The 24,797-nt window shown below is 39.1% G+C and overlaps 1 protein-coding gene across 13 annotated transcripts in view; it reads left to right on the top strand.

Annotated features, from left to right (window-relative positions):
- The window catches only part of PLPPR1 (phospholipid phosphatase related 1), a 538,830-nt gene that overhangs the window by 405,089 nt on the left and 108,944 nt on the right, over positions 1-24,797 (top strand). For all 13 annotated transcript variants that reach the window (XM_077912712.1, XM_077912710.1, XM_077912715.1 and 10 more), the window contains one exon: positions 16,396-16,505. In XM_077912712.1, coding sequence (XP_077768838.1) covers positions 16,443-16,505 — 63 coding nt within the window. In that variant the 5' untranslated portion in view covers positions 16,396-16,442. The remainder of the gene's footprint in view (positions 1-16,395; positions 16,506-24,797) is intronic.

Here is a 24,797-nt window from a genome sequence, read left to right on the forward strand (position 1 = left end):
CTGTATGGAAATCCTTCTCTGAAACTCTGAGCATAGAATGGGTCCTTGGACTAGGTGATTCGTGGGATAGCTTCCTAGCTTGAGACCCCATTATTATGAGCATTTAATGCACACTAATAATTTAGGGTAAATGACTGAATATTTATTCTCCTAAAATAGCAATCACCTGCCTCTCCTGGGTAAGCACTGTGCAGGATGAGCAACCAGCATGGTAGCATGGAGCACAGTGGACCTAGTTTATGTTCTAGCTTTAGTACCCGTTAGCCCTGTAACCATCCTGAGGCAAGTTACCTAACCTCTTTTGAGCCTCGTATCCACAACTATAAAATGAGGTTAAAAGAATATCCTCCTTAAAGAACTGGAATTAGGGTGTAACAAGTTAGTTCATGTTATAGCATATGATACTGGGTATACAGTAAACCATCTTTCTGTTAGTTGCAATTTTCATTTTTCAACCAGGTGTATCTGCATGATTAAACACAGGCTGACAGTGTTTTCTCTTCCCCCAAGCAGCAGGAATATCTCCTGCCTTGCCTTTGTGCTAACACAAAGTTGATGTAAGATTTTTGGATTGCACCCAGATGTGCTAATATAAAAGGCCTTAAATTAAATACTTTGGTTAGAAACTGTGCTCATCCACAAATCAGTGACAAAGGTGCCTGGCTTCCAGTGGAGGGTAGGGCCGGGGCGGGGGCGGGGGCAATGCAAATAATTTTGGGGGCTGGCTTTACTTTATTGAGGAAGAACTGGAGAGTTTTGTGCTAACAGCATAGATACAGGTTTCTGCAGCTGTCTCTTCCCCTCTTTTAGAGCTGTTGTGGCAAAGTGTTCTTAGCTTGCTATGCTATACTTGAGGACATTAGATTCCTTTGTTTATTAAGCTTAGATGTTTAGGGCATTCTGGCTTTGAGCTCACCATGGCTTTTGATTTTTGCTTCTGGGGCTTCTAGAATTTTGCGGGCTTGACCTAACACTTTGCCAGCATTGACTCATCTCTAAACTCTACACGCTGTCATATTTTCCTGGCTGCCCAGATGGCTTGGCTCTGTGTTGTGGAGAATGTGGTTAATTAAGGGCTTCAGGCAGAACCCACAAGTGCTTTTTAATTTTTCTTGTTGTTTGGTTCATCGCTCCCCTCATCTCATTATCCACATTTCTCTTCCAATCTCAAGAATGAATTTCCTCCTTCTAAAGCCTCCACCAACTGAAATGTAGCCTGCATACTGCTACCTGCTTGACTGCTTTGTGGTTTCTATGTGAGGGGGAAAATGTGAAATCAACTCATATTCGAATCTAAAAGCTTTTCTGAAAATAGATGTGAACAAATTAGGTGTCCTAGGAACCAGCCCCAGCTCAGTAATAATCTTTTTATCCATATGAGTAAGGAAAATGTTTAATAAGTATTGCTAATGTTCTCCAAACAGTCCCTCCTTGTTAAGCAGAGTAGTATAGTTTCCCCTTAATCGGTAATATCTGGACACCAAAGGGCAAAGAGAGAACATGGCACTATAGGCAGAGTGTAAAAGGCTTTCGTTCAACAAATGTTTACAGAACAACCTGGCACATGCTTAACGCTACACGTCATGAACTTCACCCCTCACAACAATTACCCCAGTACACCCACACCAGTACAAAAGAATGGACAAATCCAACAAGTCACAGAGACTTAACCTGCTTACTTGATTCCAGTTGTGACCTGGGTCCAGATCCATACCTGTCAGACTCAAAAACTAGTACGCCAGCCCATGGAGATGGGGCTCTTTCATCTAGATGTAAAGTTACATTTACTCAGGTGATGAGGGTTGATGCTGGCCCAGGAAAGAAATCCTGCCATTCTGGTGGCATTATAGTGACATCAGGCTGATGCATTAGGTTGGTAGTGAACCTGTCCAGACTCTGTAGGTTACAAGCTAGCAAAGCACAGAGAGAAAAGAAGATATGTTAAAACACTGGAACAGGTATTAACTTCATCCCAAAGTTTGTTCATAGATATCAGCACAGTCAGTCAACAAATGTATGCCTTTTGCAGTGTTAACTTACATTAACCAATTCCAGATTGGGCCACAAGATTACATCAAATCCCTGGAATGATTTTACAGTCCTATGAAGTATGCAGTTTTAGTGGGTTGGAAAAGAATGAGAGGTCTCCTAAACACAGCCACTGAATGTATCTTGATTAATGACTTGTGGCAGTTCTTTTAAAATTAGGAAAAACTGAGGGTTTATATCAAGGAATCACAATCCCTGGATGCTTCTTGGATTCTAAAAAGCACCAGGGAATCAGAGAGTGAACTGACCATTAGCCAGAAGCTGATGACCAGGGATGTGGATTAAGCCATTTGCTTCCTTTTTCATTTTTCTGGGGAAGAAATTGACATAGTAACTAAGTACAGACTTTGGGATCAGACACCTGAGTTTTAAGTCTTAGCTTTGACACTTACCACCTGTATGAGCCTGGGCACTCTGCTTAAACTTTCTATAACTGTTGCTTTCATATCAGAATACAGTTCATAATTCAATCTACTTCACAGAGTTGTGTCAGTACTAAATGAGTAGGTAAATGTTGCATAAACTTTGCTTTTGCCTTCATCCTTTTGATCCTGGGCTCTTTATGCCTTTATAAATGTTTCCACTAAAAATAGGAAGAGGAGAAAAAAGGAAAACTCAAAGTATTCTGTATTTGGGGTTGGTTTTTTGTTTTATTTTTTTGTGTGTGGGTTTTTGCTTTTGTTTTTAGTAATTTTAGCAAAAGGGTGGGTGAGACTATTGACCTGAAATTGGGTGAGTAGTTTGATTTTTCATTCATTTTCCTTCTAGTATGACTATGAATTGGCTATGCTTTAATTATGGGGTCTTTTAAAGACATGACAACCCTACTATAGCCAGTTTTTGCTGATTGTCTATTCAGTGCTCAGTGCGGCTTCACTATAGAGGGTGGAGAAGTAAGAGGAGGAGGAAGCAGAGCTGAGGCAAACTCCATCACCTCTTCTACATTCTCTTTGGAACTATTGCAGCTATTACCGTGTGTTGTCTTTTGGCACTGTGCCAGATGGCATGGGCACCACAGAGACTTACAAGTCTGATCATTCTTGTAGTTGATAATTTGGAATAAAGATAACTCATTTGCCCACAGAAAGTTAACTGAGAACTTTAAAGTTTGAGAGACAAAATGAGAACACGAAAGGCTTATGGACTAGAAAGGGTCTAAGAGATTGCCTTGTCCCCTCCTGTCATTGATGATTTAACGTTGCCTGCAATTAAACGCCAAATCAATGCTCAGATAGTAAGCATGTGTGACTTATTGGCAGATCAAAGCATGACTGTTGTGAATGGCCGACTGACTAAACTAGAAAGTCTTCCTAGAAGAGGCTGACATTGAATTGTGTCTTGAAGGATATATAGGAGCTGGAAAGGCAAAAATAAGTAAATAAAAAATAAGGAAGGACATTTGTTAATATTTAGGGATCCCAACTTCTTTTACTACATCGATAGTAAGGTATTGGTTTTGTTGTTCTTTAAGCATGGTGTTTTAAAAGGAGATATTGTGAGGCGATTCTCAAGAACCATCTGTCTGGTTCTGGGCCACCTGAAGGCTGAGAGAACACAACTGGGATTCACAAGGGAAGACTGAAGAGGAAGCTGCAGGTGATTTAACAGGAGGGTAAACAGAAAGCTGTTTGTCGCTGCTGGAGATGGCACAAGAAAAATGGATATTTTAGTTTGAGGGATTTAAACATTGTAAAAAAAAAGAATTTTAACATTCCCAGCACTCCCACTCTACCCAATTACTAAATCTTTGTTGCTCTTCTGATTATTTTTTTTTATTTCATTCACCTGTGTGTCTCTAGTGCCCCAGCTTAACCCAAGCCACCTTCTCCTCTAGTCTAGATGGTAGCAAGATCTTCAGCTGACCACTTCACCATATTCCTTCTTGCCCTGTTCTCCCAAACCACTCTCTGTACCCTGAGCAATCTTTAGTGCACACAAATTGGGATCTAGCAGTTTTCTCCTTAAAACTTTTCAAATGTTTACTATTATTCTTAGAACTCATTCTAAACTTTTTAACATGGCCTACCTGGCCCTGTATCACCTGAGCCTTCTCTTCCCCAGCCTTACTACGGGTCCCCTTGCCTGTGCTCTTTATGTTTCAGCCACATGGCTGTGCCTTCTCCCATCTTGGGAACTTCCCATAAGCTATTCCCTTTGACAGGAGTACAGTTCCCACCCACCATCTTCACTCCTCGGCATCCAGAGATCCCTTCCCCAGGGGAGATTTTCCTAGCCCCCTAAACTATGTTAGGTCTAGAGAGACAATGTTTTTCCACCTCACTTGGAAAGGCGACATTAAATAATTATAAGAGACAGCTTGGGGTACAAAATTATAAGGAGTTGTGGAACACATTCTGGCAGTTGGAGAAAGATAATAAATAAACACAGTAAATTAAATAATACGTTACATGGTAAGTGGTATCGACAAAAGAGAAAGTAGATACAAGGTAAGGAGAATCAGGAATGCCAGATGAGTCTACAGCCATGCCTACCCTGAATGTACCTGATATCCTCTGATCTCGGAAGCTAAGCAGGGTCGGGGTCAGTTAGTACCTGGAGGGGAGGAATGCTTGATGAGGTAGGTGGGCTGCAGTAGTAAAGAACGATCAGTGTATCTCTATATCATATGCACATTACTCAAGAAGTATTATAGTGTTAATTGTAAAAAGCAAAACCATAATGCCCTTAACCTTATAAAACCTGGCTTGCAATAGCAAGTTCTCCATAGATGTTTATCAAGGAGACTAGACGGCAATATCACTAGTATTATACTCATTCGAAATTCTAAGGTTGATCCTGTCACTGACTTAATGCGATCCTCTCCTGACTGTGTAAATCCTCCCCTGACTGGGGGCAAATCAAGGCTCACGCCAGTGTTGTCTAATCCTCTGAAACCACCCTTGGTGAGAGGGAATTCCTCTCGCTTCTATTTCCTGTCTCCTGTGAGAACCCAACAGGGTCCAACAGAGCTAATTAATTACCCTGTCATGAGGGCGTAGGGACTTTTGGCAGTGCTTTCTGAGAGTGCCCAAGGATTGAGAATCTAATGACAAATATAAAACCACTCTGTTCCAGAGAGTTGGCATGAGGACCGATCTGGTATCTTAACTCATGGATCCCTCTGTCTTTCTGATTCTTTGTCTCTGTCTGTCTCTCACACACAGAGTCATATTCTCTCCCTCTCTCTGTCTCTGTCTCTCTTCCTGTCTTCTCTTCTGAAAAACAAACAGCTTGGCTCCTGGGCAGCTTAGCTTTAAATTGGAAAATGCAGCCTTGCTTGGCAGAACAACAGTATCACAGACTTCCCACTGCTCAGAACAGCTTGTGACATACATCCCTGCAGGCAAGACCATAAAGGGCTGTCTAATATCCTGGAAACACCACACCCCCAAAAGACTTTCCCGTGCAGCTTCTTTAGAATTCTAGTCTATTTTCTCTCTTCTCCAGGAAGTTCTCACCTTGAACTTGATCTGCTGCTTCTTTTCTCTCCCCTTAATTAGTGATTCCATTGCTTGGATCATTAGAAACCACTGTGCCCCTGAAGATGCGAACCAGAACAGAATTCAAAGGGAATGACTAGGAAGTCTGAAAGGCCACTCTGGTCCCTCTGACCTTAATGTTTAACAAATTCCCTTCTAGGCCACTGCAGAGAGATCCACATATAAACAGGAGCTCCTATCTCCCTCTCCTCCCTGTTCATTTCAAAAGTATGGAAACTGGATTGAAGCTAGCTCTTGCATGGATCTAATCCCATCTCAACTAGAAGACCGTGATCGCTAATAGGTCTCCCTACCTCCAGCGTTCACCCACCACCATCCATCTTACATCCTATAAGCCAAAGGATATGTGGAGGCTCTAAAATCTTTAGGTTGGCATTCAGCAACCCAGCCCTAATCTTCTAGCTATGCCTAGTGCTATTTTCTTGGTGCCTTCTTTGTGCTGGCCAGACTTATCTAACCGTAATTCCATACCATGGATATGGTTTGAGCTGTTCTGCTCTGTATTTTGCTCATTCTAAACTCTGGAAATATATCTCCTAGGCCTGTTCGTACTTGCCTGTCCTAACAGCCACACTGCAGATATCCTCCATGGAAGTAATTTCTCCTTCCTATGAATTCTCATCATCTGCATTTCTAATAGACTCTGAATTTGTGTGCATTTATATTCTTACAAGGTTGTGAGCTACCTCCTGTCAATGACTGTTTGATTCATATTTACATCAACCCAAAGCCTAAGGGCTTATAGTTAGTGGGTACTTAATAAAGCCTATTGGGTGAATGGACAAAATGGCACCTTCTTCTCAACGCCTATCTTCAAAATAGTTTAGTAAAAAGCGTTATGATACTAGGAATACCAGATCTTTTCTAAAATATGGCCTATTTTAGAATAGACTTTAACCTGATACAAGTTCATCTTAAACCTTATCAATGGGCATTTTTCACTGGAAGGATGTGAGTGACCACAATGAAACAATTCTTTACCTTTGACATAGTCCTATAACATAGATCAAGATGACAACATCATTATAATTTTGTTATTGATAACTGTAATTACATTGAAATTTTATAATCAGAGCCAGATGTGAGAGAATGCAAATACTCAAGTTTAAGAATCACATTCACTACTCTTCAGCTAAGAACAATTGCAACATATTCTCTACTTGTTTTTTCCCCAGACTTTGAGCTGAGCACAACTTTTCCTGAAACTTTCCTGATGTCCAAGCCCATGTGTGTATGTGTGTGTGTGTGTGTGTCCCTGTCCCTCTGTGTCCCTGTGTGCATACTTCTTGTTCTTGCTCCAGTGCTTCAGAGTTTCAGTTTAACTGAGCATCAAACTCATTTCCTTCCAACCTTCGATTTTACTAAAGGAAACATTAGCTCACTACTTTATAATGAAGAAAAGCTCTTTATGCCCTGCTACTTTTTTCAGCTATTTTTGTTTTCTGGTGGAAAGTTAGAGGTAAAACAATATCAACAATATGAAAAGAAATGAGAGCAACACCCTGCTTGTCTGGGCATCGTTTTCCTATTAAGCAGTTCTTCTGGTGGTGGCCCATAAGGCCATCCGGGTATCTCTTCCAATCAACCATTTAGACATTAGCATGCTCTCTGCTTTCCTCCCAGCTGCTTCATGTCGCCTGCTGAGCTTTGTGCTTACATTATCCTTGTGTTCCTTGTTGATTTTAAGAGACTAGTCTCTAACAGAGATGGCTCACTTTTTAGGTGGACTTTGGTGCTCTCTTTTTCCAATTTAACTTCTAACTTTTGTTATATTTAATTAAGGTATACACCTTTTAAAAGCAGCTGTCTAAAGTGATTTTATTTTACAGTGATATTTTCTAAACAAAGACCCATAATTCAACGGAATAATTTCCCCCTTTTGATTTTACATTTTGAAATATTTTCTGGTTTACATTTTGATTTCTAGGACTTCAAAAACACTTTATTTTTTTTTTTGTTCTTTGGGTGTAGGTATTGTTGGTATTAGCTAGTTGGAGTGGGCAGAAGGGATTGACCTAAGACCTACATTAGTACCATGTTGTTGAGTTCATGCAAAACCTAGCAAGGATTGACCCAAGACCTAGTTAGGATGAGGAGCTAAAGAACTGACTTAGGGTAGATTTGAAATCAAACACTGCAGCTAGGCAGCTTAGGCGCATAGTTGGCATCAACATTTACTATATAGTTATGTGCCACGTGCAGTACAAGGTGCTAAGGTTACAGTGTTGAGCAAGACCAGCAAACATGGCCCTGGCCACATGGAACAAAGCTGATCATCAGTCTAAAGGTGGGACAGACATTAAAGAATTATTCAATAAATACTGGAGTATGAGGAAAATACATAATAGAACTGAACCCATCAGGGCAGTTAAGGATACTTTCCCATTGAAAATGGCATTTCATTGAATGATAGGAAGACATTTACTAGGCAATATGGTGGAAGGAAGAGTGCTCTGTGAGGCAGTGTGAGAAGACCCAGAGGCAAGAAAGACCTCAGCATGTGGCAGAAACTGAGTGGTTAGAGTATAGAAGGGCTAGGAATGGGCACAGAGTAGAGATTGTTACAAAATGAGACTGGAGATATTTGACAGAATCAAAAACCCAGAGCAAGCTCAGACATGAGTCAGGCAGCCTCTGTTTCAGTTGTGAGAGGTCCACTAGCAGGGACCCTACATGTCCAATGATACTCTGGTGACAAGGGGGAGGGGCTGTCTTGCAGAGTAGCCATTCAGGCATAGGGCTGAAGTATGAACCAGGCATACTGGCAAGTTCAAAGCACCCACCACGATGAATGGGGCAAATGAGTCACTGAGTGAGATCCAGGCAGGAATACAGGCCTGGAGAGAGACTGAGGTACCAGGAGGGTAATTCATCAGATTTAAGAAGTAAGGACAAAGTTGACAACTGGTCATATAGACCAGGCTATGTAGTATGGGAGCCCCGAAGGAACCTGGAAGTATTTTTGGGTATGAAAAGTCACTCAAGAATAATTTAGTTTTCATAAGGCCCCTAAATTGTGGGATTTTGTAAAGTTTAACTTCACTCTAGATTTCTCTAGTTTGTGGGCTTTATGCTCTTTGCCTTAGTATGGGCTAGTTCAAGGTCTGGATGTGGATCTAGCTGTGAGACACTATGCAGGGAAGAGACTATAGAGAAAAGAGAATACTAAAGCCATTCTCCTATTATGTAGGGTCTTTACATCGTCATTCCTCACATACTTTGAAAAGCATCTCGAAAACTGAACAGAGTAAGGAATTTCTCTTGAAAGCCTAAATAGTGCATTCCTAAATTACACATCATCTTATGATGAAATATGTATTGTGCTCACCTACAACCAATTCAGTTCATTCCTATGCCTTCCTGTCTTTGTTGCTTTAAAAAGAGGAAAGAAAGAGAGAAAGCAAGCAAGCAAGCAAGCTAGCAAAGAAATGGGTTTTCCAGCTTTGGGAAATTAAATGCAAACTGTGATCCTGGTTGGAGATAATGTCCTGAATAGAAATTATCCAGAACAGTGAGGGGTGGTTCAATGCCACCAAGGAAATTAATGACTATTTAACATGTGTTAAAGATGAGCTAGATTGGGGGATTATGGTTTACCCTGAGTACTTTGGAATTAAAATGAAATTCTCATAACTCATTGTTTCTTACCCCTTAATTTCTTCTTTTCTGCACCTCCCTTATCTCCAATTAAGATTTGGGTTACATAGACATAAACCCTATCTTCCCCCTCTGTTGATAGACCTAATCTTATTTTTAATCTTACACAAACCTAATTTTGAGGAATTTCTAGAAAGTTCCACTATGTTCAATGTTGTAAAATTCATGTCAGAGATGCCTTTGACATGACCTGGGTTATGGATTGTGCTGCCACACATTCTTGCTTCTGTGGCCCCCTGATACCTGGAGAAAGCATACCGCTCAGTGGCCCAGAATCTCAATAAATATTTAGTTTTCTGTAACAGACAAATGAAAGAAAGAAAAAATAATAATACTCTATAAGGAGTACTTCTCAGTGCCACTTGTGGTTCCTGGATAAGAAATGTTTTCATACTGGTTATTAATTAACCAACACTGAAGTCCCTCTACCTGCTGTCTGGTGAATTGGGAGTCTGTCTTGGTTGGTGGGAATAGAAAGTATTCTTGGACATGTGTGAGCCCTGGTGATTATTTGCTCTAATCCCTCTGGATGGTTTCTCTTGGGCCTTGGGTATTTTCCATTCATGCTCATCAGAGGTCTGCTAAAGACTCAAAAAGGAGCCTCTGCAGAGCAACTGGCTGTCTCTCTCTCTGCATTGTTCTCTTCTCTGTACTCTGCCTTGTGAACTCCAGTTGCTTGGCCTCCCTCCCCATTCTCATCTCTGTTTATTCAGAGAGACCACTGGCCACTTCTCTGGGTTCCCCTTCTCTACCATGGCCTGAAGACTCTACAGGCAATAAGCTAGGGCAGTCATAGGGCTCACCTCTGTTTGTTCTCATCTTTTAGGGGTCACTGCCCTTTATTGCTCTATGTCCAATGCCTTGAATACCATTGTCCATTTATTTTTGTCTGTATATTTTAGTTGTCAGGCATGAAATCCAGTCTCAGTTACTTTCTTTTAGCTAGAAGCAAAATCCCTCCTAGAGCTATTTTAAGGTTGCTTAAGCTTGTTTTCAGCACTCTGTTTTCACAATCCCATGCCATATGGTAATAAGCTTAAAAAATTCCAAAATTCCTTCTGTTAGGTACTAAGCAGGAGTAGGTTTATCCCCTTGGGCAAAACTGTGGTCTTTATCCCAGGTGAAGGAAGTTCTTCACCACCTCAAAAATTCTCATGTTCTAGCATCTCTGGTTTCAAATCTCCTTAATTAGTGGTTCTCCCCTAGAGGCTATCCCTCCCCCACATCCTCTTGAAGAGGATGTCTGACAATGTCTGTAAACCTTTTTAGTTGTCAATGATTTGGGAAGGGTGTTGCTACTGTTGGCACCTCATGGCTAGAAACCAGGGATATAACTAAACATCTAACAATGTTCAGGACAGCCCCTGGCCCAGCAATGTCAACAGTGACAGGATTCAGAAACACTGTCCTAAATCAACATGACCTTCGAGTGAAGAATTCTTGGCTTCCTCAGAAGGCTACCATTTTTGGTGTCCTTGCTGTTGTTGTCCATATGTTGTTTAGATTTTTGTTTTAGTGAACTCCATTAATTCACATCATCCTAACTTTGATGGGAGCCCTGACATTTTTAGCAAAATTAGCTCAAAATGGTCTCTGTCAAAAGAGGAAGCTCCAGGTTCCCTAAAATAATAGACTCTAGGCTACTGAGAATGACCACAGGCTGTGATTTTAGCCACTGGCTATTGGCCATTTTAGATTCTCATCAAAGCAGGCAGAAAGGCCCACTGAGTCATGGTGCCTATTTCTCAAGGATATTTTTGTTCTTTGTAGCTTCCTTGCCTGGTCAGCTGCAAAGCTGCCAACTTTGCAAAACTTAAAAGTGAAGTTTATCCCCATCCAGCTGTAACCATGCTTCATCACCATCCATTTTCAGAATCACCAAAACAGATATTCTATAATCAGTAATTATTTTTGAATTTGTCCTGAGTTGATTAGGAATTGTAACACTTCTCATAAACAAGAGGAAATTAAATGGAAAAAATCAGTGGAAACATATGAGAAATTATTGATCTCTTCATTGGATAATTCTGATTTATTATATACTTAGCTGCCTAGAAACAGTAGCTCCGTCTGAATGTATTACCAGGTAAACAGCACTCTCTGTCAATATTCCCTCTTTTCCCTGTGTTCTTATCTGATATGGAAATGGACCATCTTGTATTTCTTATTCTTGAAGTACTCTACTGGCGAGTTTGTGCATAATACAGAGTTACATGTGCGTACGTTTTTGGTAGCTCATTCTGATTTTCATACGTTTGACCTGGTGTTTGTTTTTAGTTTCTCAAACCTGTTAGGCTGATTCATATCTTTGGAACCTATGCTCTTGCTGCTCCCATTAGCAGAAATGCTCCTCTCATCCTCCTCTACATTTATTTTAATCAACTTGAATACCGTCTCTATTCAGAAACTGTTCCTTAACTTTGTCTCAACTAGGGCTGCATTATTACTTTTGTGGACTCTAAGGAAGTTTGCCTTGGGGACCCCTTTCAATATTTAAAAAAATCTAAATCTACATTTTACAATTGAATGGTATAAAACTGAATTTAATAATATATATTAAATTTTTTTCTGCCTAGAAGTCCATTTTCTGGTTTTAGAAGATTAAAACTTTTGCATAGGCCCCTAAAAGTATTGCGGATCCTAGGTACTGTGCCTAGTATATAAAATATTAATGTATAATATAACTGATGTATAAGAGATCCCTGACCCCAAGAGTTATAACTGATTATTCATTTGAGCTGCCATTATCCCTCTTATTTCCTTTTATTTTTGGTTTAGAGAGAGAGTGCTCACATGTGTGAGCGGGGGAGGGGTAGCAGAGAGGGACAGAGGGAAAGAGACCCTTAAGTAGATTCCACATCCAGCATGTAGCCCAATGTGGGGCTCGATCTGACAACCCTAGGATCATGACCAGAGATAAAATCAGGAGTAAGATGCTTAACCAACTGAGCCCCTCAAGCACCCCTTTCTTATTTCCTTTTATGTTTGTACCTATAACCCATTGTTATACTTGTTCTTATGTTTGTTTTCCAGTGCCTTCTAGATAGCTGTCAGCCCCTTGAATATGGGGTATCTGATCAGTTCATTTCTTCTAGTTATACCTAATGGGATACCTGGCATGAATTTGGTATGAATGAAAGAGAGAGAGAGAGAGAGAGAGAGAGAGAGAAAGAAAGAAAGAAAGAAAGAAAGAAAGAAAGAAAGAAAGAAAGAAAGAAAGAAAGAAAGAAAGAAAGAAAGAGAGAGAAAGAGAGAGAGAGAAAGAAAGAAAGAGAGGAAGAAAAGATTTGTTCTGATATTTTGAAACTGGGCACTAAGAAACTCAAATTAATGAGAACACAGCAAGGCTGGGCTGTATAAGAATCTTGTTCACTGATGTATATGACACTCTTTCAAAAAGATTCTGCTGACTTCTGTTTCTGGGAGGATGGGGTAAGATGTACTTTTCATTGTTCCTCCCTCTAAAAACAACTAAAAATCGTAGATGTTATGTACAAAACAAACATAAGGAAACTGAGAGGTAGAAGGGAAAGGGAGACTGTACAGGAACCTCAGCACACAAACAACACAATAGTGAGTTCCCAGTATTTCCTCTTTGTGTCCTCTCTCAGACTGGTTGTTGGAGAATCTGGCAACCCCAAGGACACCAGTACTCACACAAAATAGCCCCAAGCAAAGCTCTGTCCAAGGGGTCAAAAAAGTTTTGGAAGACCAAAGATTTTTAGAAAATAACCCCTTAACTCCAGCCAAACACCACACACACACACACACACAAAAACTACAGTCCCATCTCTACTGTTGGGCTGTTGAAGGCCAAGTGGAGACTCTGAACTTCTACCCTTAGCAGGCTATAAGGAGGTTGCCTCATATTTCTATTAAGGTCATGTCAGAGAAAGCCAAGTGGGAGCCAGAACATGACTTTATGCAGGGCAGTAATAAGTAGTTACCCCCTTCCCAGTGTCAGAGGAGAACATGTGGGGAGCCTAGACTCTCACCCCTACTAGGCAGTACTGAGACATCCCTACTTCCTCCTCACTGGGGTGGTATTAGAAGGGGCTAATGGAAAGGCAGGAGTTTTACCACTACATAGCCATCACAAGGCCACCTTCCCACATTATCCATGGAAGCCATATGGGGAGATGTAAAGAAAGAAGTACCTCTCCCACTCCCAGACAGAATATTAGTGGAGGCCCTGAATTCCATTTTTGTCTATCAAAGGGGCCCTTCCCCAACCAAGTGTCACAGAAGACCAAGTAGAGAACCTGGATTTCCTCCTTCACATGGCAATAACAAGAGAATATTCCCCATACCTACTAGAGGAGTATCAGAGGAGGTATGATAAAACACAAGGTTTAAACAAGATCTTGAGCCTTCTAATGTAACAACCCAAGGTTTCAAAAATCACTCTTCTTACCAAGAATAGGGAAGATCTCAAACTGAATTAAGACCAATAAACACCAATACCCAGATGACATAGATGCTAGAATTATCTGACAAGAATTTTTAAGCAGTCATCATAAAAATGCTTCAATAAACAATTACAAACATGCTGGAGCAAATGAAAAAATAATCTCAGCAAAGAAATAGAAAATGTAAAGAAAAAGCAAATGGAAATTTTAGAATTAAAAAATACAACTGAAAAAGCAAATGGAAATTTTAGAAATAAAAAATACAACTGAAATAGAAAATGTAAAGAAAAAGCAAATGGAAATTTTAGAATTAAAAAATACAACTGAAAAAGCAAATGGAAATTTTAGAATTAAAAAATACAACTGAAATAAAAAGCTCAGTGAGTGAACTGTCATAATGAAGATGACAGAGGAAAGAATCAGTGACCTTGAAGATAGAATAGTAAAATACCTAATCTGAAAACAGAGAAAATAGACTGAGAGGGAAAAAATTAGTCTCAAAAACATGATTGACTGAAGCAAAAGATCTAATATTCAGGTCATTAGAGTCTCCGGGAAATGAGAGTGCATGTTGAAAAGTATCCCAGGAATAATGGCTGAAACTTTTCCCAAACTTGGAGAAAAAAACATAAACCCACAGATTCAAGTAGTGAGAAATCTCCAAAACAGAATAAAAGGAGTCAATGCCAAGTCACATTAATAGTCAAAAGACAAAATACATATCTGATAAGAGGCTTGTAATCAGAATATAAGGGAACTCTTGTACCTTGAAAGTAGTAAGATAAACAACCCAATCAAAAAACTGGAAATTCTGGGCAGCTTGGTGGCTCAGTGGTTTAGCTCCACCTTCAGCCCAGGGTGTGATCTAGTCCCACGTCAGGCTCCCTGTATGGAGCCTGCTTCTCCCTCTGCCTGTGTTTCTGCCTCTCTCCCTCTCTGTGTTTCTTATGAATCAATAAATAAAATCTTAAAAAAAAAAAACCTGAAAATTTTGAATAGATGTTTCACAAAAGAAGATATAAGAATGGCTAATAAGCACATGAAAAGATGTTCAATATCATTTGTTATTATGAAATGAAAACCACAATGAGATATCATCTCATAACCATAGAGTGACTATAATAAAAGAGGCAATAAAAATGTTAGGATATGGAGAAATGGGAATTCTCTTATGGTGCTGGTGTCAATGTAAAATGACACAACCACTTTGGAAAACGCTTCCACAGTTCTCTTAAACATAATTTAGCATATGACCCAGCAATTATACTCTTAGGTATCTAACCATGAGAAATGAAAATATACAGCTACATAAGACTTATACACAGATGTTCTTAGCATCATTACCCACAATATTGGACACTACTTAATATTGGATTCAGCAAAAATTGGAAACAACCTACATTTCCACCAATTGGTGAAGGTGCTATAGATTTAAAATGGAATACTATTCAGCAATAAAAAGGAAAAATTACTGATATGTACATTATGACATGAATAAACCTCAAAAACATTGTGCTAAGTCGAAGAGTCTAGATCAAGAAACCATGTATTGGGTAGCCTAGGTGGCTCAGCAGTTTAGCACCGCCTTCGGCCCAGATTGTGATCCTGGAGACCCGGAATCAAAGACAAAAAACAAGAACTACAAGAGCAGATCCTGGAAACACATTAAGTGTTGCTTCGGATGGAGAATAAAAGGTGTAGTGGAAAATTATTTTTCACCTGGCCTTGAGAGCCTAAAACCTCTACTTGATTGTTTGGTTAATTTTGATTCTTCTTTAAAAAAAAATCTAATGCAGGAATATCTGGGGTTCAAAGTCAGATTCTCAACAAATACTTTAGAAAATCTACCGTTGCCTTAGATCCTCGATTCTTATAAATTAAGAGATCTTATTATGGTATCAGTGTTTTGTGTTTGAGACACACACATGCGCACACACACACATGCACATGTGCACACATGCACACACACACACACAGCTGAGGGATCTCAGTAAGAGGGATCAGTGATATATTAATCCAAAATGTTAATAGCCATGTAGTCAAGGGAGCAAGGGCAAAAGAGTAGTCTGGGAAAGAAGTCAGGGATTAGTGCCTCAATACTAAATGTCAGGGGCAGCCCAGGTGGCTCATAGGTTTAGCGCCACCTTCAGCCCAGGGCCTGATTCTGGAGAACTGAGATGGAGTCCCATGTCGGACTCCCTGCATGGAGCCTGCTTCTCCCTCTGCCTGTGTCTCTGCCTCTCTCTCTCTCTCTCTCTCTCTCTCTCTCTCTGTGTGTGTGTGTGTGTGTGTGTGTCTCGTGAATAAATAAATAAAATCTTAAAAAAGAAAAAAAAAACTAAGCTAAACTAAACTAAGTGTCAGCACCAAGGCAGAGGCAAGGGCAGAAACCAACCAAACAAACAAAAGAATCAGGCACAGACAGGAGATCATGCAGGATGGACAACAAATGTTTTATACCAGAAACTGCCTTTCGTGACATGAAGGAAGTCTCCTGGGGTAAAGCGCTGTGCAGTCGCAGGTGATTAGAATTCTTTTTGCTATAGGTTTGTGCACAGGAGCTCCCCATCTGTCCTTTGGACTCTAAGACTGTTTATGGCTAGTATTTGTTTCTTTTCCCTAGAATGATGACTACTCTGACTTGACTATACTACAGATGACTATTCGCATTGTTTTGTATACAGCTTATTTATCTGGAGTGTAGCTGATATTTTTATGTAAATACGCAAGGGACTGCTAACCATGTGGTTCTTACTCCATGCTACCTATTTCTATTTCAGCCTGGAGACGGTTGCAGGCGGCGCAGCCTTCCTACATGGTGTAAGAAATGGCTGTAGGAAACAACACTCAACGGAGTCATTCCATCATCCCATGTTTTATCTTTGTTGAGGTATGTGTATTTTTTGCCTTTAGGGACAGATTGAAATAAGAGTAGTCTTTATGCTGAGAACTTGGATTCTTTTGTGAAATTATTTGACAAACTTTGATAGCACAAATATTTGTAAAGAATTGATTATGCAAAGTGTTCCTTGAACAAGAAGCCATAGAATGAGAAGGTTATTCTATGAGGTAAAAAAGAATTGTGTTTTATTATATTCTTCTTATTTTCAGTGATAACGTATTAATTATGGTAACTTAACGTATTAATTATGAATGTGGCATTTTAATTGGATTTTTTTTTAAGATTTTATATGTTTGAGAGAGTGCACATGAATGAGAGAGAGAGCAGGAGCTCGGGTAGAGGGAGAGGGAGAAGCGTTCTCTTTGCTAAGCAGGGAGCCTCATATGGGGCTCAGTCCCAGGACCCCAAGATCACGACCTGAGCTGAAGGCAGATGTTTAACCAACTGAACCACCCAGGTGTCCCTAGATTGTTTTTCAAAAATAAATATCATATTTCAGGGAACAACAAACCAATTGGTTTACAGATGATGTTAGTTGATGGACTTTTGCCTTGCAGCACAATAAAGAAAAAAAATATAATTGACTATTTCCACAGGGCATTTTTCTTTAGTGGAGTATTGAGAGCTTGTTTAGTGTGCTATTTCTTTTGGTCATGAATGATTTTGTTGAGATGCTCCAAGTTTGTACCAACAAATGCTTCTCCAGCATCTTCTTGGTTAAATACCTTATACCCCTTCCCCACTGTATCTTACTCTCTATAATGTTTGCTTTAGAGGAGACAAAGACATGGAAATTTTAGGAAATTTGGAATCATGTGATGCAAAAAAGAAAAAGCTAGCGACTCTAGGTTGTCTCAAAATAAGATGTTGATTTGCCAAAGATATTATTTCTGCCTTCTCAAAGAGATAAGACATCTGATGGGTTGTTTTTTATCCTAAAGATTGGATTTTAAATATGACAATGTAAATTGCTGAAAAATAAGTGTCCCAAGATTCCCTTCTGGGTAATTGCCTAGATTATCTTTATATCCCAAGGACCAGCTGTAGCACGTTCTTATGTTATGAGATCTTTTTGGCTGAGTATGGGAGGAACATGCCTGTTGAGCCACTTAATTGTGAAAACCGTCAGCACTTGAGGTAAACCACTACTTATATTAGCAAAAATGTAGTTTTATTACGTATGTGTTTAAACACCTCCTATGAATCAGTGCAACAATATTTCTATCTTCTACTTCTTGAAATAACCTTAGCTATCTATATTGTCTGTTGGGTATTATGAGCATTCTGATTTTTAGCCAAATATATGGTTGGCTGATCCTTGAGTTTCACCTTACAGACATCACTTGGTAGTTTAGATGAAATCAAATAATAGATTTATTTTCTGGTGATATTTGTGAACCTATTTGTATTGCAGGATTAGGTGGAAATAGGACATTAACTTGGGACAGAGATGTTAATATAAGTCAGGATACTTACAGACTAAAACTATGCTGAATTTCTCAAAGGGTAAACAAAGCACTCATCTCTCAACAGAAACATATTCTTAGTACTCTTCTTTAACTTGATCCTTTAAGTTGTTGCACTTAATATTCTTCTTTTAACTTCCTTTATTCTTGCTTCTGAGATCAAAAGTAACTCCAGTCAATAACCATACATTATTGTATATCATGGGTTCTAAGTTACTATTGTTCATATTGAAATTGGAATGAGAGAAAGAGTCCTTTCTCATGCTGCTCATGCAGAAAAGGATCGAAGGCTGTGGTACTGTGCCTGTCTTTCAATGTTAAAATCCTTTTTCTTTTATTGTAAGTAAAATATATTTATAAAGTAAGCTGGAGGAAATTAGAGAAAAAGTCATCTGTCATCTTTATCCTCCTGGTACTAATTTGATTTTAAATTTTCCTAAAAATCAAACAGGAACCAAACCTGAAAGTAAGAGGTTTAATTTATTGCTGGAAGGTATATATCTGAAGATTTTCAGTCCTCTAATGTATGACTATGAGCTGACTGGTAGAGCAAGGAGAAAGAGACATAAATCAGTCTTTCTCTGCCTTCACCTGGCACAAACATAAATATAAATCTAAAAATCTGGGAGAGGAAAGATAGTTTATTCTTTTTCTTGTTGCACTGTCATTCTTATTTTGCATGGAAGTTTAAGGTACTTCAGGTGTACAGTTTAGTAATTCAATAATTACAAGACTTGGTACTCATCATAAGTGCCCTCCCTAATATTATACTGTATGCTAACTAACTGGAATTTAAATCAAAACATTAAAAAAAAAAAGTACATCAGTGACTTCTCTCAGAAACAGGCAGGAGAAGGAAAAAGAGGAAGTAAAGTAAAATAAAGTATAAATTGAGAGGGGAGGAGGTATATTTCAAGATGGCTTTCATGATTCTCCTGTATTTCATGTCAAACACTTACTGTCATATGGACCTCAGTGTCCACTGCAGCATTATTTAAATAGCCACGATAGGGTAACAACCCAAGTGTCCATCCATGGATGAATGGTTAAAGAAATTGTGGAGTGGACACATAATGGGATATTATTCATCCATAAAAGGGAATGAAATCTTGCAATATATGACAATATGAATCGAACTTAAGGGCATTATGCTAAGTGAAATAAGTCAGTCAGAGAAGACAAATACCGTATGATCTCTCTTACATGTGAAATTAAAGGAAAAAAACCCACCAAGTTCATAGATTAAAGAGAACAGATTAGTGGTTGGTGGGGGTGGGAAAAATAGGTGAAGGGGTCAAAAGGTTAAAATAAACATTAGTTGGGGGGAAGGGCAGAGAGAGAATCCTAAGCAAGCTCCAAGCCCAGAGCAAAGCCTGAGGCCAAGCTTGATCTCATGACCCTGAGATCGTGATGTGAAACAAAATCAAGAGTCAGACCTTAACTGACTGAGCCACCCAGGTGCACCCCCCAAATTTTTTTTTTAAGATTTTAATTTATTCATGAGAGACAGAGAGAGAGAGAGAGAGGGAGGGAGGGAGGGAGATGCAGGCTCCATGCGAGCCCGATGTGGGACTTGATCCTGGGACTCCAGGATCACGCCCTGGGCCGAAGGCAGATGCTCAACCACTGAGCCACTCAGGCATCCCCGAAATTTTTTTAATTAAGAAAAAAAATTTAAAATATTTATTTTGAGATTGGGGAACAATTCTTTGTGTAAGATCTGTTGGTGGTAGGGGAGCAAAACAAGACAAAAACACTTTACCTAAATTATGCCAGGTATTATAACAGGGACATCCAAAACCTGGTCAAAAATAACTTGGTTAAAATGTCAATTTGATCAATGAATATCTTTTCACTATTGCTTCTTAATTAAGAATAATTTAGACAAAGAAAATACGACACCCCTGCACCTGCCATAAAAATCAAATCTTAAAATTTTGCCATAGGTGCTTCAGATATTTTTTAAGGAAAAGAAAATACTATTAATATGGCTGAAGTCCTACTGTCCTGGACCTGGAAGTAACTATCTGTAAAGTTGGAGGTTTTACTCCCCTGCATGATTCTTATTCATATTTCCATATTTTTCCTACATGTCCACATATTTATAATTAATATCTTAGGGGGATTTTACATGAATGATAGCATATTGAAGTTCCATCTTTGAATTTGACTTTTCACTCAGCATTATGTTTCTGAAATTTATCCAGACCTGCAGCATGCCATTCCTTTTAAATTGTTACATTTCATCTCATTGTGCAAATACACCTACTGAGAGTTTGCTGGATTCTTGTTTTCTTTTTCTTTTTTTTAAGATTTTATGTATTTATGAGAGAGAGAGAGAGAGAGAGAGAGAGAATGTGAGCAGGGGCAGGGGCAGAGGGAGAGGGAAAAGCAGACTCCCCACTGAACAGGAGCCTAACGTGGGGCTCTTCCCAAGACCCTGGGATCAGGGGCAGAAGGCAGACACCCAAGTGACTGAGCCACCCACGTGCTCCTATTCTTTTTTGTTCTCTTGACACCTGTTTTACTCATTCAACTTTCTATTGCAGAAAACTTTCTCATTTCAGTCTCCATATCCATGTGAGCAAGAGCTTTCCTTTGGATGGACACCTAGCAGTGGAATTGCTGGGCCATGATTACATTTTCCAGTTATTTGCTTCAGTATAAGAACAGTATTGATATTTTTATATCCATTTCCTTGAGGAAACTTTGTTTTAGGATTATGTCTGTATATTTCTTAGGGTTTTTTTTTTTTTTTCAGACAGTTAGATCATCTGCAATTAGTAGCAGATTTGGGATGCCTGGGTGGCTCAGTGGGAGACACCTGGATGGCTCAGCAGTTGAGCATCTGCTTTCAGCTCAGGATATGATCCCAGGGTCCAGGATTGAGTCCTGCATCAGGCTCCCTGCAGGGAGCCTGCTTCTCCCTCTGCCTGTGTCTCTGCCTCTCTTTGTGTGTCTCCCATGAATAAATAAAATCTTTTAAGAAAATTAGTTGCATATTTGTTTCTTCTTTTCCTGATTATTATGACTTTTTCTTATCTTTCTGCTTTGGTTAATACCTCCAATGTAATGTCAATAGAGGCAGAGGCAGCAGACATCCATGCCTAGTTGCTGACTTTAAAGGGAATATGTCAAGTGTTTCAGCAATCAGTTTTATTTTATTTTTTTTTAAGTTTTTATTTATTTATTCATGAGAGACACAGAGAGAGAGGCAGAGACACAGGCAGAGGGAGAAGCAGGCTCCATGCAGGGAGCCTGATGTGGGACTTGATCCCGGGATTCCAGGATCACGCCGTGGGCCAGAGGCAGGCGCTAAACCACTGAGCTACCCAGGGATCCTCAGCAATCAGTTTTAAATGTGGACTTTCATTTTTTTCCTTTTGCCTTCTAGAGTAGATGACTTCATTTGATTTAATTCCCCCTTTATGTTGTAAATTGTAGATTCTATTTGTGTTTGTTTCAAGTTTTTATTTAAATTCCAGTTAGTTAACATAACAGTGTAATATTCGATTCAGGAGTAGAATTCAGTGATTCATCACTTATATACAACACACAGTGCTCATCACAAGCCCTCTGTAATCCCCATCACCCACTGAGCCCAGCCCCAACCCGCCTTCCCTCCTGTAACCATCAGTTTGTTCTCTATAGTGAAGGGTCTCTTTTATGGGTTATTGTTGTTTTCCCTATGTTCATCTGTTTTGTTCGTTAAATTCCACATATAAGTAAAATCATATGGTATTTTTCTTGCTCTGACTTCTGTTCTTTTAAAGTTTACTCTTCTTTTAAATATATAAACATAGCAAATGATTAGATTAACCAGTCACTCTTTGCTTCACTTAAACAATAATGGTCTTAAGTCACTTTGAGATCTTGGGTATCATTCTCGATTTTTTTTTTCAATACTTCCTTAAATTTTTTCACTAATGGTTCAGTCCTGGCTCCTCTGAATTTACCCACATATTAATTTTTTTTGCTCACCATTCCTCCCTCTATTTCTGTTCTTCCTCCTAGGTTAAATTTCTTCACGGAACTTTCAGCGTGGGTCTAGTGAATTGTAAACATTCGTAATATTTACCTGAAGTTGTCTTTATATTATAATCTGGAAGGGTGAATTCTGGATTGAATAGTTTGTTCACCACCTTAGAACTTCTATAGTGTTCATCCATTTCCCTCTGTGAAGACTCTTCTCTTATTGTTCTTGAAAGGCAATTCACATTTCTCTCCAGTGGCTTTGACATTTTTTTCTTGTCTTTGGTTGTCTGTCATTTTGTATACATCTAGGTGTGAACTTTATACGGACTAGAACTTATTTTATGTCTTGAGTATAAAAAGTCATGTTTGTACCATTCTGTAAAAGCCTCAGGCATCACATCTACAAATATTCCTCCATCCTCTCTATTCTTTTTCTCTATTTGATATACTGGATCTTCTTTCTTTCTGTTTTCCGTGTCTCTTAACCCATCTTGTTTTTTAATTTCTAGAAGTTCTATGCACAAAACTCTGCCTGTTTTTATAGTATCTCCATGCTTACCATTTTTATTTATTTTGTATTCTTTCAATTATTCTATTTTCTGAAATCATTCTTATTCTAATCCTCCTCTATGTTGTATCTGCTATCTGTAGTTCATACTGGATTGTTCCTTATTAATTTTTATAATTTTTAGCTCACTTTTTTAGCAGAGCCTGTTTCTTCCGTAGGATTCATGTGGAGCTTAGACTTTAAGAGTGTCTCTTAGGACGGATTTTGCATCTATATTTCTCTTAAGTTTAGGCTTCTGTATTCAGAACCCAAACTTGACAATACCGAAGTATAATTAGACAAAGTTCACCTCCCTTCTCACTCAGAGAAAGAAAAGCAAGGTTCAGGAATGCTAGCTTTTACGCAGGAGTCTCTGTTCCCACTCAAATCCTCACATCCTATCCCCATGGATTTGAAAGCCCAGATCTTGTTACTGAGTTGGACATGTACCCCTTTCTCTACTCCCATCTGGATCCACTGTATCATCAGTTTATTGGGTTAACATTCTTATTTTCAGTACCCCTTTTGATTCAACTCATGTATGAATGAAAAAGATAAAAATAAAGGCAAGCCATTGTTTGTAGTTGTTTGCAGTGGAATGTTTTCATGCTATCATTGTTTCATGAATGCATTCATTCATTAAACACTTATTTATTCAGTACCTAGCCCCCATGCCCCACCAAGGCATTATGTGTTTTTCCCTAACCAGCCTTCTGCAACTTGAATCTCGTCAAGGATTTCTTAGAGCCAGGGTTGTTGGGCCATGCTTGAAATATGTGAGGGATGGAGGATGGAGGTGAGAGTCACATACTGCCGAGAGTGCAGCACTGATGTGCATTTTCTTGGTGATATTTTAACTATGTAAGCATAGAATTTTAACTGGAGGATGTTTTACTTGTGGCAATTGGTGAGGTGAGTAGATACCATCCAGCCTCTAAAAATTCAAATGTGATGACAAAGGAGGAGACTGCCTGGAATCCACCCAGAAGGCTGAACCAGTGGTAGAGAAGCACTCTGACAAAGCAGCATGCAGCACAAAAGTTCTCATGGTGCAAACAAGTCAGGAGAGCATTGCTCTGAGTAATCTTTGGATGTTACCAAACGAGAAAGTAAGATGTCACTGGAGAGAGAAAATGTCTGTAGATGAAGAGAGTATATACATACAGAAGGTAATAGGCTGAAAGGGAAGGGATCTATAGCAGGGAGGGCAGCAGAGTGAATTGAGAAGTATGATCTGTAATGGGCAATACAGATGCTTCCAGAAACCAAGCCCTTGAATGTTCAATATTCAGTTTTGGACATCACCTGGTGTCAGCTAATCCTTAAAATGTACTTGCCATGTTAACCAGAGCCTCTTAAATGGAGATCCTTTGACAAGGGAATGGTGATTTTTAAGGGCTAGAATATAGCCCTTAATGAGTGAAATCTGGAGTCACTAAAATTCCAGGATGGTCCATGACAATATTTCTAACCCACAGCCTTCAGCTCTTGCTGGATCTGGTTCTACTGGAGCAAGAGAGAAAACAGCAAATGCTAGACTAGACAAAAGATGAAGAAAGAGACCCCAGGGAGAGTAGAAAATTAACAATTTTAAGTGAGCCTGAGGACATCTACTTTCTCATCCTCATTTTTACTCCTTGAAATCAATAATATGAACTTGTGGTGAGGATAAAGGTACTTACCACAAGCTAGCTAAGAAGTAAAAATAGTGATAAAAGTAATCAAATATTATCTTTGTGCATTTTCCATCCTTAGTCCTTTTTTTTTTCCTTTCCCACCATCCTCCTTCCTTCTCTCCTCCTCTCCCTTAGTCTTTCAATAAATTTCAGATCCCCTCTTTTTTCTTCCACTTTTCTTCTCTCCCTTTTTCTCACTCTGTCATTTCAGCAACTCCTTTCCTTCTTGAGGATCAACAAAAGAAGATTTCTCTGAGGGAAAACACTCAAACTGTGATCAAAGTATAATTTTTTCCCTAAAAATAAGGACCTGTGCTAAGATTTCCCTTGCCACCCACAATCAAAATCAGTGTATTTTTTTCAAATTACAAAGATATTTTGGGACTGAGATACCCCTTTTGACAGATCTTCCCAGGTACTAGTGGATTCTTCTTAAGACAGTTTCGTTGCATTCTCTGTAAAATCATGAATAACTCAAACAGTCAAGCCTCTTTAAAATATATTCATGCTTACAGCAAAACTCTAAATGGAGCTTAGCTTCCTTGGCAGACAATATTAAGTACCAGGAGTTTGGACATAATGAATGCAATTGTTGCTTGATATGTACAGATGTGAC

The sequence above is a fragment of the Canis aureus genome, chromosome 10 (assembly GCF_053574225.1).
Source record: "Canis aureus isolate CA01 chromosome 10, VMU_Caureus_v.1.0, whole genome shotgun sequence".
Lineage (NCBI taxonomy): Eukaryota > Metazoa > Chordata > Mammalia > Carnivora > Canidae > Canis > Canis aureus.